Below are 14182 nucleotides of genomic sequence, written 5' to 3' on the forward strand. Positions count from 1 at the left end.
CTTACAAAAAAGTGCAGAGGAAATACACAAAAGTGCGATAGAGAAAAAAGTGTGGTGTGGCAGAAGAAGAAAAATCGCGAGAAAGCGAGAAGAAGAAGCCCAGATTGTTTCACTGCTTGTAGCGTACGCTAAATTAGCTCGCCTTGCTAACGCCTGCGCATTTGTGCGGGACGCAGCAGTGGAACGGGAAGGACACGGCGCTGATGGTGACGCGGGTTGTCAACCACCGCCGCTTCTCGTCTACCGTCAGCGTGGGCGACACGTCGCAGCGCGGCACCGGCCGATACCGATGCGTCATTCGCACCGACGGCGGCTCCGGAGTGTCCAACTACGCCGACCTCATCGTCAAAGGTAAGCGTGCTTCGTTTGCCTCCGGCCCTTTTCAGCATTTGCTCACAACTCGGGATCAAATTTGGCAAAAGTAAGCGCGCGAGACCCTCAATCTCGTCCACAGTCTCCACATGGCTGCGGGAATCCATTTTTCCTTTTTCTTGCCTCCTCCTGGGATCAAATGGCTGACGTGAGTGCGTTGTTTTCTCGCTGCCCTTAATGTCATGTCATTTGTCTGACGGCGTATTAGGGCCATGTATACATTTAGAGGGGGGGGTGATACGCCCAAGAAAGTGGCACATTTGCCGGGGGGGGGCGGGTCCTAAATTTGTAAGTTTATAAAGTGGCAAATGTACAAGAAAAAAACTCATCAGTTGCGAGTTTATAAAGTGAACAAAAGCGTCGTCCGTTTATGTCATTGATTAATTGTTGCACTTTTGAGAAATGTTCGAACCCTTTGCAACCCTGGCTTGAAGTTGACAGACAACCAAACAGACAACAAAAGATCCGCTCGCTTGTTCAATTTTACACCTGCTGCGTGTGCACGCACGCACGAACGCACGCACGCACGCATACAAGCTTTTGTATACAAGCCATCAAATTGTCCATTTGAGTTGATCTCTTCCCTCGAACGCACGCAGAGAGGCTGTCGTCAAATGAAAAGGCCTCAAATGTCATCTCCCGGCCGCTCGATAAAGCGGGAAAGGAGCGTTCCCGACAGGAAGCGTCCCGCCGAGCGACTTATTGACGCGGCCGGCCCATAATGTGCTTGCGCGGCCGCTGATGGAATTACGGCGATGCGCCCATCGCTCGCTGTCAGCCGTAATGACATCCCGTGTCCCGCCCACTCCCGCCCGCTCTGCTGCCGGCCGCCGTCTTCGAGGAGGACCATTTGGAGTTTTCGTCACGGTTCCTAAAAGGCTGCGAACTTGTTGTCCCCAAAAAAAATTTTCTTGGCGTTCTCGAAATGTGGGCCGTCACGGCTGACCCGTTTTCTGGGTTTGGTCACGCTGAGCCCACCCGGCACCGTGATGTCATTTTCAGCTGCCGTTCCCTCGTCACTTGCCAGTTGGGTTATTGAGCATTCACTCTTTTGCTGATTTGTGACTTTTGTTTTCTGGTCAAAGTATGAACGGGCGCATTTTTCTGGACGAACGCAATATGAACCCTAAAAACTGCAAGTGGGGCACAAAGAACACGTTTTCGTAGAGAACATGTTTGACTTGACTTCCCCTTTAAAGCCGGTAGCGTCTTTAGCCCCTCGTGCTAGCGAGCTCGCTTCTTATCAGGTAAACAAGCACCCGGGGAGCTAGCTAGGGAGCTAGCTAGCTAGCACCTGGAGCTAAAGCCAAACTGTGTCAGCTTTTTTACTTTCTGGACCTGGATTTGCCACCTCCGTCCACATGTCGCCAGATTTGAAGAGTCCCAAGCACTTTTTGGGGACTAAATCTTGAGGAAAAAGTCATTTGATGTCAAGCAAGTCGTCTGCAAATCTTTGTTGTTTTTCGAAGCCAGTTTGACTTGGCAGCGTACAATTTGGTCGACGCGTCTGTCATGAGAAGACCCACAAAAAAAACCGTCTCAGATCTCGGCTCGGTTCCTCAAACAAATCTCGTCCACACAAAAGCGCTTCAAGACGTGCGTGTGTCCAAAAGAAGACGCTGAGGACGTTTAACGGCCGCAATGTAGATGCCAAGCCATGGAGGGGCGCTGTAGCGGAAAGCGTAGAAGAAGAATCAGCCATGAAGACCAACACTTTTTTTCCTTCTAACTTTATTGCAATCTACAGAACAAACATGTATCGAAAGAACATGAAAAAGACGAAGACAATGGCGGCTGATTCAAGTACAACGCCGCTTGTTGAACGCGGGAATAAAGAAGCCAAATATGTTGCTGCGAAAGCAGAAGCAAGCGAAGGAGGCCAAGCAAAACCACGACCACACGGCGAGCCGCCATTGTTGTCGACAGAATGACGGGCACGCGAGAATTGGCGCATACGTCATCAAACTGCGACACTGCGTCGTCACGGCGCTGCGACCGTTACGTCATCGCCGGAGGCGTCTCCTGCATATGGCGTGCGGACGGACGCGTTTCGGAATCTGTCCGCTCTGGAGCTCGCTTTCAAAAGTCATCGCTTTCAAAAGTCATCGCTTTCAAAAGTCATCGCTTTCAAAAGTCATCGCTTTCAAAAGTCATCAATTTCAAAAGTCATCGATTTCAAAAGTCATCGCTTTCAAAAGTCATCGCTTTCAAAAGTCATCGCTTTCAAAAGTCATCGCTTTCAAAAGTCATCGCTTTCAAAAGTCATCGCTTTCAAAAGTCATCGCTTTCAAAAGTCATCGCTTTCAAAAGTCATCGATTTCAAAAGTCATCGCTTTCAAAAGTCATCGCTTTCAAAAGTCATCGCTTTCAAAAGTCATCGCTTTCAAAAGTCATCGCTTTCACGCTCCGAAACGGCGCCGTCGCGTGTTGACGAACGGCCTCAACTTGTGAGGATTCATTGAAAGCGGCTTTGGTGCGAACGAGGCCTCAGTCGCCATTTTTGGGTCCTTTTGTGCATTTCTAGCCGCTTTTCAAAGATGAACACCTCCGAGACAGATGCTCCATTGTGAAGCGTTTGAGGTGCGCGTGGGCGGGGCTTGTCGGCGCTGATGTCATGAAAAGGAAACGTATTAGCATTGAACCGTGTTCTGTTCGATTTGTTCGCAATGATGACTTGAACCTTTCATCGGTCACAAAAGATGTTGGAATTTTGTGTGCGTGCGTGCGCGCGCGCACGTGCAACCACAAGCGTGTCACGTTCCGATGAGTTCAGGGACGCAAAGTGTCATTACCATCTGTTAGCGCCACACACACGCGCATGCAGCGCGCGTTCGTGTGCCTTTTAGTGTGCATGCAGCTCAGGTGTTGTTCGCCGTGCGTCCCGCCAGGGGAAATAGTCCATGATGCCGTCACTGAACAATATCGCACACGCACGCACACACACGGAAAACCTTGTGTGTGTTTTCATGTGTGTGTGTTGCTAAATCTGGCTCCTCTCTTCTCATCCCTCTGGCAACATTTGGAGTTTTGTATTTTTATTTTTTCTCTTTGTGATGTTCAACATTTTTTGGGGGAGGGGCATGCACCTGTGTGCGTGTGTCCTGGAGCGCTCAAATGGCCGTGTGCCCTTTTACCTTTCATCCGTGAGCATTTGTGCGTGCGTGCGTGCGTGCGTGCATTCATCCTCCTGTGTGGATAAGTGAAATCGGGGTTAATTAGTGTTTAGTGCACTCAGGTGTGACCAAAGACGCTAGCTGTGTGTGTGCGTGTGCGTGTGTGTGTGCGTGTGTGAAACAAACTTGCGTGTGTATTTTTGTGTGTATTCGCATTTGTGTGTGTGTGTACACGTGAGTTCCACATTCCAAACTTGCAAATATGGAGCAAGATCACTTGCTGTTGATTTAAACTCTGCAAAAGGCTGAAAGGATCGGAACCAAAACTGACTTCAACTCCGCAGCAGATGACTTCCTGTGAAACATCCAATTAGGTTCTTAGGTCGTGCCTTTGGGCGTGGCCTCTGTGCCTTTTTTTTGTGGCCTTCCCCACGATAAACATGTCTGCCAAATGATGTCATATTGCAAAGTGAAATTTTTTTGCGATTCGCATCAAAACGTGGGACTTTTTAGTCTGCGGTGTGTTCGGCGCTTCTCCGTTTGCTGTTGCTCTCAAAATGGCTGCGGGGGCTCAAATATTTGGCAGCGTCGTGTCCATGCATCACCGTGTGTAGTTTGTGTCGTCGTGCTGCTGCCGTGCGCGCGTGCGCGCGCGTGCGCGTGCGTGTCGTCTGTCCGTCAGAGATAAGACTCAGTGGGGTGGAGTTTAGATACACAACTGCCAATCAAAGCCAGTGGAGGTGTGTGCGCGTGTGCGTGTGCGTGTGTGTGTGTGTGTGTGCGTGTGTGTCCCACTCCAGACTCTTTGGCTGGTCCTGAAGCTGATGGTGGTCCCAAAATAAAACCCGCGTGTGTGTGTGTGTGTGTGTGTGCGCGTGTGTGTGAGTTGCCCACATCCATCTTATATTTATTTGTCCACGCCATCCAAATCAATAGACGTGTGCGTGGACAGCAGCGCTGGCGCGGAGGCCCGCCGGGTTGTGCCCCCGCACGTTGTTGTCCTCCACGAGAAGCCGACGTGTCCGCATTTGGCAACAACAAAAACAACGCAGGTTGTGTGCCGGCCCGGAATTGTGTGCGCGTCGCTGCGGAATCAACACAATTGTTGACATCGCCTTCGAGTCTCCTCGGCGACATTCCAAATCCGAGGAGGGGAAAAGTGCTGCCTTGAGATATGACCTGAATTTGCTCTGTCAGCGCACTCATCTCAAATCATCTTTTCCTGTTGAAATGAATGAAAATGCAAGGAATCCATTCCAGCCCCGTCCAAAGCAAACACGCACAAATTGGTTGCAACGTGTATTTGAATGGGGGGGGGAGGGGGGGGGGGCGGTTATGATATAAAAAAAATCATGCATCATCGAACAGAATTAAAAAGAAACTCGTTTTTGCTGGTATATGCAGAGGATAAAGAATATATATGACTGCGGGTACTGTGATATTTTCTGTTCCTTTTTATTCAGTCTGTTGCTAAAAGGGTTGAAGAATAGAGAAGCTAATCAGCGTTAGCGTTAAGCTAATCGACTGGGTGTAATCATTTGTTGGCATTCAGTTTGACAGGAAACCTCAAATTGGAGTGATCTGTTTCGCTAATACAAATAATGCGAGTCCTTAAGTTACGATGGCGTTGCGTTCCTACACTGGCGATGTAACCCGAATTTCGAATGAAGTCGGATTTCACCGTTAAAGTTGATATTTACATCAAAATACTTTGTACAGTAATAAAAAAAACAGCACATATTTGCCCGACCTGGAAGAGCCGTAACCAATATTTGGTGTTTCCGCATGGATTGCTGATGACAGCAGAGCGCAGCGAATTGAAATTGAAACACGGAAACGTGACACGGCGAGCCGAGCGGCCGAAGCGCGTCCGTTGCTGGAGGTCACAACAACGCAACTTGAAAAAACGCGTACGACTCCATGCACGACAAACAGCATAACAACAGCAAGTGTCAATGAAATCGCAGATACAGGTTCAAAAAAAAAATGCTGCTGTTTGTAACTGTTTTGTTTTGCTTCCCGTTTATTTCGTGTCATTTCACTGACGTGAAAACAGGAAGTATTTTAGCGCGGCCTCGTTTTTGCCAAATTCTCATTTTCGAACCTTCAGGCACGATTATTGACGTATATTGAAAGTGAGGACGAAAGGGAGTCCGTCGACTGTGAAAACACGGGTTCCGTTTGACACTTTGCAATATTTTCATGATGTTACATTTTTGTAATGTGTTTTTTTTTCAAATGTGTTGAAAGACCTTGAAAAGAACGGAAGTGCCATAAATATTAAAATTAAATATTATTAAAATATTAAAAGAGGGCATTTCTATATCTGGCTTTGGACTCCTTGTGGGCGTGGTCTGGAATCGATTTGCCGCCATTTGGATCTGCATTTCAATCAGAATCGCGCAACACTTGTTGGAATGTGAGGAATGTGCCAAACTTTGCTTTTGAGCGTTTCACACCAAAAATGTGGAGGAAAACAAAAAAGTCGTCTTATCAGGAAGTTGTGAAGTCGTCGTTGATATTCCGTCACCATCCTTCCTTTCCTTTCATGTGCGTCATGTGCGTCACGTGTGCGCGCGTGACGACGCAATCGGACGCTTCTGAGAGAATTTGGGAGGAGGAAGATAAGTAATGCATGAGCAGGTATGAGGAAGAGGAGGACGAAGAGGAGGACGAAGAGGAGGACGAAGAGGAGGACGAAGAGGAGGACGAAGAGGAGTGGAGGGTGAAAAGTTGAACCTGGAAACATCAGCAGCCGCCATTTCCGCACCTGCTCCAGGAGGCTTTCAAGTCGCACGCACAAATTCAAGCACGCTTTCAAATCAAACGTTCACATCTGCTTTGGAACTTTCCAGACTGGATGAGAGTCACAGCACGCGCACGCGCACACGCACGCTGGTCACACCGAAGCGACAGCGTGAGTTTGACGTGAGCACTCGAGAATAAACCGCGGCCAACGAGTCCCCCGCACACTTGCCAGCAGCTGTCAATCAAACGCACGCACGCACGCACGCACGCACGCGCGCGCACCCGAAAGAGCCAAAGCAAGCTCCGGCACACGCGGAGTCGCCATTTGAAGGATTTGTGTTTTTGATTCAATATTTAGAATTGAAGACTTCGTTGATCAACGCTTCGGCCTTAACCCTTCCACTGCGCGTGTGTGCGTGCGCGTGCGCGTGTGATTGACAGCCGGCCGGCCTGGCGGGCCCGCAGCCTCCATCCATAAATTGTCTTCATAAATATTCCGAAGCGGCCTTGAGGGAAGCCAAATATTCGGGTCAGCGCACCTTCTCCCACATGTTAATAAAGCCAGTCAGTGTATAAATCTAAATCCAAATATGAATATAAATAAATAAATGTTTGTGCGCTCGAAATGGAAGTCATAAAGCAGCCAAAAGCTTTTAGATGTGACGGCTCGCTTTTCAACTCGCTGTCAACAAACGTGACAAATGAGCCCAACACTTTTTCACTTCTTACTTTTCATCCAAGCCTTTTTTTCTTTCTCTCCTTTCACTTGACTTTAGCGTCACTTAGCAGCGGGAAATACTCTCACCCTGGTTTTTATCAGGAAACCCACGACGTCACAAAACTTCAAGTCTAAACTTCTGCTGGCTTTTAAGACGCGGGTTCGTAAGACGTGTGTGTGGCTCTTCTCATATCTCGCATGTTTACCAAATTTGAACTTGATCAGCAAATTTGGCTTTGGGGGCTGCATTAAAAAAAATAATAAAAAAAATCTTTTTTATTATCCACGTTGAGAGGAATTAGTTGAGGCGGCTGGGGCATCTGGTTCGGATGCCTCCTGGGCGCCTCCCTGGGGAGGTGTTCCGGGCATGTCCTACCGGCAGGAGGCCCCGGGGACGACCCAGGACACGCTGGAGAGACGACGTCTCACGGCTGGCCTGGGAACGCCTCGGGATCCCGTCGGAGGAGCTGGCTGAAGTGGCTGGGGAGAGGGAAGTCTGGGCTTCCCTGCTAAAGCTGCTGCCCCCGCGACCCGACCCCGGATAAGCGGAATTGAAGACGGAACGGAACGGAATAAAAAAAAAAGTGCAGTGTGCTGCTGCTGAACCTCGACGCTGATTTATGAGCAAATGTCAATCGATATGAGGACTCCCAATAAAACGTCTTTTTTCCTTGCGCAGCGCCACCCACGCCCATCGCCCCGCCTGAGCTGCTGGCCGTGGGCGCCACCTACCTGTGGATCAAACCCAACGCCAACAGCATCATCGGAGACGGGCCCATCATCCTGAAGGAGGTGGAGTACCGCACGACCTCGGGAAACTGGGCCGAGAGCCACGTGGTGGACGCGCCCACCTACAAACTCTGGCACTTGGACCCCGACGTGGAGTACGAGATCAAGGTGCTGCTGTCCAGACCCGGCGAGGGTGGGACGGGACCCCCGGGACCGCCTCTGGTCACCAGGACCAAATGCGCAGGTATCGTACACAAGAGGAGCTTTAAAAAAAAATGTTTTATCAATAGTTAGGTTTCCATCCTCCCACTTTTATTCCAATTTTCAAGAAATGCGAAAAAAACAAAAAAGAATGGAAACTCGAAAATTCGAAAAAGGGACCAAAATCTCTTTGTAATTAATTAAAGAAGCGAATATTAATACAATTTTAGATGGAAAAACAGCAAAGTAACGCTTCGGTTGATCAAGAATTACAAAAGCAAACTTGTCGCTTCCTGGTCTTCTTCTTCTTCTGCTGCATCACATCTCTTAATGGTGTATAGCGCCACCTACAGCGGCGGAGTCCCCTCTCAATATTGGCAAAAGAAGAGCAGATGGAAACGGCACAAGTTGCATGTCCGCATTTTCAATATATTGGCTTAAAAAATGCCAACAATTGGATGAAAACCTTTTTCCAGAAAAAATACTTATTGATGCTCTTATGATTTGGAATGTCTTGTAAAAAATAAAACAAATAAAATAGGTTGGCATTGTCAAATTTGGACTTTTTGGCCCCAAAAAATCATTAAACTAAACGTATTCAAGCAATATTAATTCTTATGGAGTACGTTTTATTAGAAAATTTACCCCAAAATAAAAATATTACTTTATACTTTATAAGATGATAATTTTCTTCTATGATATCATAGGACTATTCTTGTAAAATTGTGACATTTTAACCTTGAAAAACATGCAAATTTATTCTCGCATGATTACAACTTTTTTTGTGTAGGAAAAAACAACACCTTTTTGGTAAATGTAGTGCTATGGCGCTGAGAGCCCTTTACAAAGGCTCACAAGCAGCCGTTCGCATGCGCACAACATTCGGACGCCAGCGGAAGGCCAGATCCACTGAGAGCAAATTGGGCTTCGGTCTCTTGCTCAAGGGCACTTCAACATTGTCAAGGTTGAGGGTTGAACCCGCAACCTTCGGCTTGGGAGATGACCACTCTACCGCTGAGCCATGCCGCAAAAAATTTGAATCATTAAGTGATTCATTTGTTCATTTTTTGTCAATTTTATATCATCCAAATGCATTCTAGCAACATTAGGAACAAATACAACAAAAGTAATGGCTTTTTTAAAACGATAATGTTGAGACGTGGCGTCAGGTCGGAAGCGACGGGAAGCTGTAAAAAGGGGAAGACCAGAAAGGTTGGGTTCGGGTTCGGAGGCGATGGCTGCGCAAGCCGGCGAGGTTAAGCACCTGAAGGCACCGTCTAATTGGCTGACAAAGGAAGAGTGACGGGCCCGCCGGCCGACCTCTGACCCGAAGGGAGGTGACGACAAATGTCAGGGAAAACCTCAGAATGGACCTCGTTAGGCTAATGTCCTTTGGCCAATTAGAGACGGCCGGAGAAAGAAAGAAAATGTCTTCTTTTATTTTTCCGTCCCGCTGGCTCGTCTGAAACGTTTCATCAAAAAAAAAAAAAAAAAAAAAGCAGCCGTAAAAAGCAAACGGATTGATGAAAGGCGGCGGGAGGATTGATGTGTGCTGAAGTCCCATCAAAATGTCTTTTTACAAGCGAGCGCTCGTCAATCTTTAGCGCCGGCCGCAGCGCGACCGCTCTCAAGACTTCGCATCTTTCAGGGCGATTGTTGTTGTACATTAGTGAAGGAAACGGCCGACTGGTCGCCGCCAATCAAGCGCAGGGCACGTACACACCAAGTTTGAATTTATGATTTGTGTTATTGAAATCAAATAAAAGCCAAAATGCTTTCAAATACAGGAAGTCCTCAAGTTACGGCCGAGTTCCGTTCCCGCGCTGGCGATGTCGTCCCCAAAAAGTCGGATTTCTCCACGTTTAAGTCCATCTTTACATTCAAATAATCTGTACAGTCATTTTAAAAAACATATTTGCGTGAGCCAAAAGACGGCGGAACCAATATTTTGTGTTTCCGAACGGGCATTCTTGCTGACGGACGGCGGGGCGGAGCTAATTCACTTGAAAATGGCCTGCTTACTGTGGGAAATTAACCAAAAAAGAAGTTGCTCCGGACGAGGCACGGGCGCCGTCAAGTCGAAACCACCTCGCTGGCGTGCGACCTCGCGTGCGACCTCGCGTGCGACCTCGCGTGCGACCCCGCGTGCGACCTCGCGTGCGACCTCGCGTGCGACCTCGCGTGCGACCTCGCGTGCTTGAGGACTCGCTCTAACTTACACAAGAAGGTCAAACAGTTGTTTGAGAATTGCACTTGACTTTATTAAAAAACACTCAATGACTTTTTTTTTTATTATCCTGCACTTGACAATACTCGATATCGCCACAAAACCTAAAACCAATACTAAAGTCAATAAGAGGTCAACTGAAATGAAAAAAAGAAAAACTAACCAATGCTCGTGAAAAATTCAAAAGTGTTCCTTTGCTGGTTTTGACAAACAACACGTTATGTAAAACAACAAACGCTCACCAATAGTCTGGTAACCCTGATGCTGTAGGTTCGATCCCAGGCCCCTGTGAGCATGTGGAGGTGCCCTTGAGCAAGATGGTCACGCTTCAGTTGAGTCCAAACGGAAAGCGTGTTAAGGCGGAAAAGCCACAAATCAATCAAGTGGCATTTCGCGCTGCTAACGGGAACGTACGTTGGTACGAGGTGGAGGAGTTGAGAAGCCATCTTGCGCAACATTCCTCATCATCTCAACAATAATCCCGGCAGCAGCTTTCGGAAAGCCGACCTCACAAATCCGGCGGCGGGCTCCAAAAAAAAAAAGAAGAAGCGCTGCGGAGGGTTGACGTCTGTTGACGTCTGTTGACGCAAAGCCACTCAAGCTCGCACCGACACGGCAGCACTTTTACAAAGACTTCCCCCCCAAAAAAGGGTTAAGAACCTCTGGTTTAACGAGTCAAAGTCTGCACAAATAAATACATTTTGCACAGCAGAAAAAAATGCGGGTCTGAAATAAAGAAATAAGCGGACTCATCAAACATGTTTGTATTTCCAAAAGTCAGAAAGAACATTTGCCAATATTCATAATTCATTCATAACTTTCTTTCTCAATTGGGGCGATCTTGCAAGGTGGCTAGAAAAGACATCAGCTTGGGCGATAGCGCCCTCTAAGGGATTATCCGTGCAATGCAGGTGTCAGATCGTATACAACGGGGTTTTAATGGGAAAAAAAACTTTCTATTCATTCATAATGTCGTGTATTTAATATGATATGTTTGCCGTGAGACGGTTTTAATTTGCAAAAAGTTGATTTTAATTCAATGGAGATTGCTTTCATGAACGTCAACAATTGGAAATTGTTATCTGAAAGTTGTCTGTCCTTCCCATGCAATCTTTGTGTCGTCAACATTTTCCTTTTCCTCGTCTTGAATCGTGCGCTCTCGTGTAGTGTGCGCGCATCGTTTTCCCATGCGTCGCTTTTCCCTGCAGCTCTCAGTGCTCGTTAGACGTTGGACAAAGAACAGAGGGGTCGCTCAAGTCTCGTAATGAGCTTGCCGCGCACGCACGCACGCACGCACGCGCGCACGCACGCACGCACGCACGCACTTGATGCGGCCATCGGTCAACACTTTTCATCTTGGTTTCATCCCCAAGTGTGTCTGCGTGTGTTTAAAACTGACAAACACACGCACACGCTACAAGATTTGCCAACAGTCTCCACAATCTTCTCGACCGTTCAACAATGTTGAAAAAACAAACATTCGGCAACATTTCGCAGCGTTCACAATTGACATTTACCAACCTTCTTTATTATTTCAACTTTCCGCAACGTTGTCCGACATTTTTCACTCGGCCTCCTTTTGTGATAAAAATCCCGTTGAGTTCAATTTTGATGCTGATTGCTCGTCAAATCGACACGCAAATGACAAAAATGTCATTTTGATCTTCACAGCTTCGCCTCCAGAAAAGCAAAAATCTACTGATGAGCATCAAACGCCATCAAGTTGAACATTCCAGGAAAGAGCAAAACATTTTGCAAATCACTTTTCTGACCAAAGATCCAATATTTTCCGATGTTGTCCAACTTTCTCCAACATGTTTTAACGTTCCACAACGATCTAAATATTGTTTGTCAGTGTTCGCTAACGTCCTCCAAATTCTTCCGCGGCTTTTGCAGCTTTCACAATTTCGTCGTCATTCGACAATCGCAAATATTTGGCAAACGTTCCGAGCATTCTTTAATGTTCTGCATTTGAAAACCGATGAGCTGTCGATGAATCGTTGCTGTTATGCAAAATGTTCATTTCCATTTCCAATATCATGCAAATGTCAAATCTTTTCCAATTGTTGTTCCTCTTTTCCCCCAAATGGACCCAAATCTCCCAACGTTCTCCAACATTTGCCAAACTAGTCTCCAACTTATCGTCGATGGATGTTTTGCTGCCAAATGTCCTCGAGACAAACGGACGTTCGAGACAAACAAAGTAACAAAGACGCGAAAGAAGACGGCGGATCCGTTTGGGCTCCTTTAAATGTTTTCAGTTGGCGAGCAGCGCCTGCTGACGTTCCCTTCACGCTTCATTGGCCCTTTCTTGACTCCTCTCTTCCATGCGGGCATCATTGCCCCCCCCTCCCCCCCCTGCCCGCCCTCCCCATCTACTCATCCTCCCCTTTTGCTCCCCCGTGGATGCTAACTTTAGCGAAACTAGCTCGTTGCCCGGGAAACAAATCTGCCCCAGCAGGCCAATTATGAAAGCGGACCAATTAAAGCCCAACCTGTGTGCTCTTTAATGCCTTTCATGCTGTCAGCCCATTGGCTACGACACGTACACACACACACACACACACATAAGCCCCCCCCCCCCCCACACACACAAACTGTATATGAGGCATCTCGACTGAAGAGGATTTTTCACATTTTGTCCTCAAGTAAGTTGCTCACGCACACACGAATGCACACGCATGCCTTTGGGCACACACAAACACACACACACGTATGCATCTGCACAATCGCACACACACACACACACTGCCAGTTTGCCCCCCCCCCCCACACACACACACACTTTGTCCTCAAATAAATTGCTCAGGCACACACGCACACACACGCACGCACGGGGATCCAAATGGCGCTGCAGACGGCAGACATCAATGGCGTGTAACTACAAAAGAAATGAAAAGAAAGACGCACTCCAACAAGACGGCAATAAAAGCAAAGTGAGAGAAATAACAAGACCTTCCTCAACTCTGAGTGTGTGTGTGTGTGTGTGTGTGTGTGGGGGTGTGTGTGTGTGCATGTGTGTGTGTGTGTTTGATATAATGCTGTTGGCGCCGACTTGCAAGACGTCGTCAGCGAGACCAAAAGGCAAACGCAAAAAAGAATTTGAGGCTGTGATTGTATTTGGCCACGAAAGGTCGTTTTTCAAAGGGGCCCTGAACGCAGCTCAACGGATGATGTCACTCAGCTTTCATTTCGGAAGACAACATTTGTCCGTCCAATCGGGTGTTCGAAAAGCGCCTGATACGGACCCGACGGAGCCGACGGAACCGCCGGCGCTCGTTATCTTGATAGCAAGAGAAGTGTGTGTCAATCTCCCGCTGGGCTGCGACCAGTCAGATTATCCGTCCAGATTAGCTGCTCTCCGTCCATTGCTGGATTAAAAAGATGGCGGCAGTCAAGCCACTTTTTAGGGGGCTAATCTGGCCCAATGGGATTATTTGGCTGCGTCTGTTTGCCGGATTGAGCGATGGCGGCTTTTCAGGATTGCTGAAGATGTTTCGTCAGAAGACGCAGAAGAACAGTTTGGGATTTTCCTTCACGGAGGTTTTGACCTTCTCTTGACTTTTGTTTGTTTGATGTCGTTTTTAAAGCACTTTTGGCAAACGGTCCGCCGTGTTCGTCACAAGAGCTTTCGTGCGACAGATTTTCACAAGAGCTTCTAAACGTCCATCTTTGGCCAAGAGCAGATTATCCGGATCCAGTCAGCCCATCACTTGTCGAGATTCTTTCCTTTAAGTCGGCACGCAGACTCCTTAAAGCCCGCCGATCCTCGCGGGGGTCCGCAAACACGCCACGCGATCGCTCCAAATTCGCAGACCACCAGAGCCTCTTCCTCTTTTAATCCGGTCGCTCGATACTCCAAAATATCAAACGCAATCCCGATCAGATGGCTTTAATCCCGTCTATCATCGGGCTAATCTGGCCCGGGTTCTTAAATCCATGTGCAAACAAACGCAACATTGGCGAAGGAGTTTATGAGATGGAGTTTTTGGGGGTCTTTTTTTGTGGTGCTTTACAGATTGGGAAGATTTGAACAAAAATCCAGAAGACCAAAAAATGAACCCAATTTGTTTT

The 14182-nt window shown here is 47.6% G+C and overlaps 1 protein-coding gene across 14 annotated transcripts in view; it reads left to right on the forward strand.

The window, feature by feature from the left end:
• Window positions 1-14182, forward strand: part of ptprt (protein tyrosine phosphatase receptor type T) — a 114459-nt gene that overhangs the window by 23654 nt on the left and 76623 nt on the right. For all 14 annotated transcript variants that reach the window (XM_086084810.1, XM_086084799.1, XM_086084801.1 and 11 more), the window contains exons 7-8: window positions 177-351; window positions 7631-7924. In XM_086084810.1, coding sequence (XP_085940936.1) covers window positions 177-351; window positions 7631-7924 — 469 coding nt within the window. The remainder of the gene's footprint in view (window positions 1-176; window positions 352-7630; window positions 7925-14182) is intronic.

The sequence above is a fragment of the Leptonotus elevatus genome, chromosome 9 (genome assembly GCF_054856555.1).
Source record: "Leptonotus elevatus isolate MCC_2025b chromosome 9, RoL_Lele_1.0, whole genome shotgun sequence".
Lineage (NCBI taxonomy): Eukaryota > Metazoa > Chordata > Actinopteri > Syngnathiformes > Syngnathidae > Leptonotus > Leptonotus elevatus.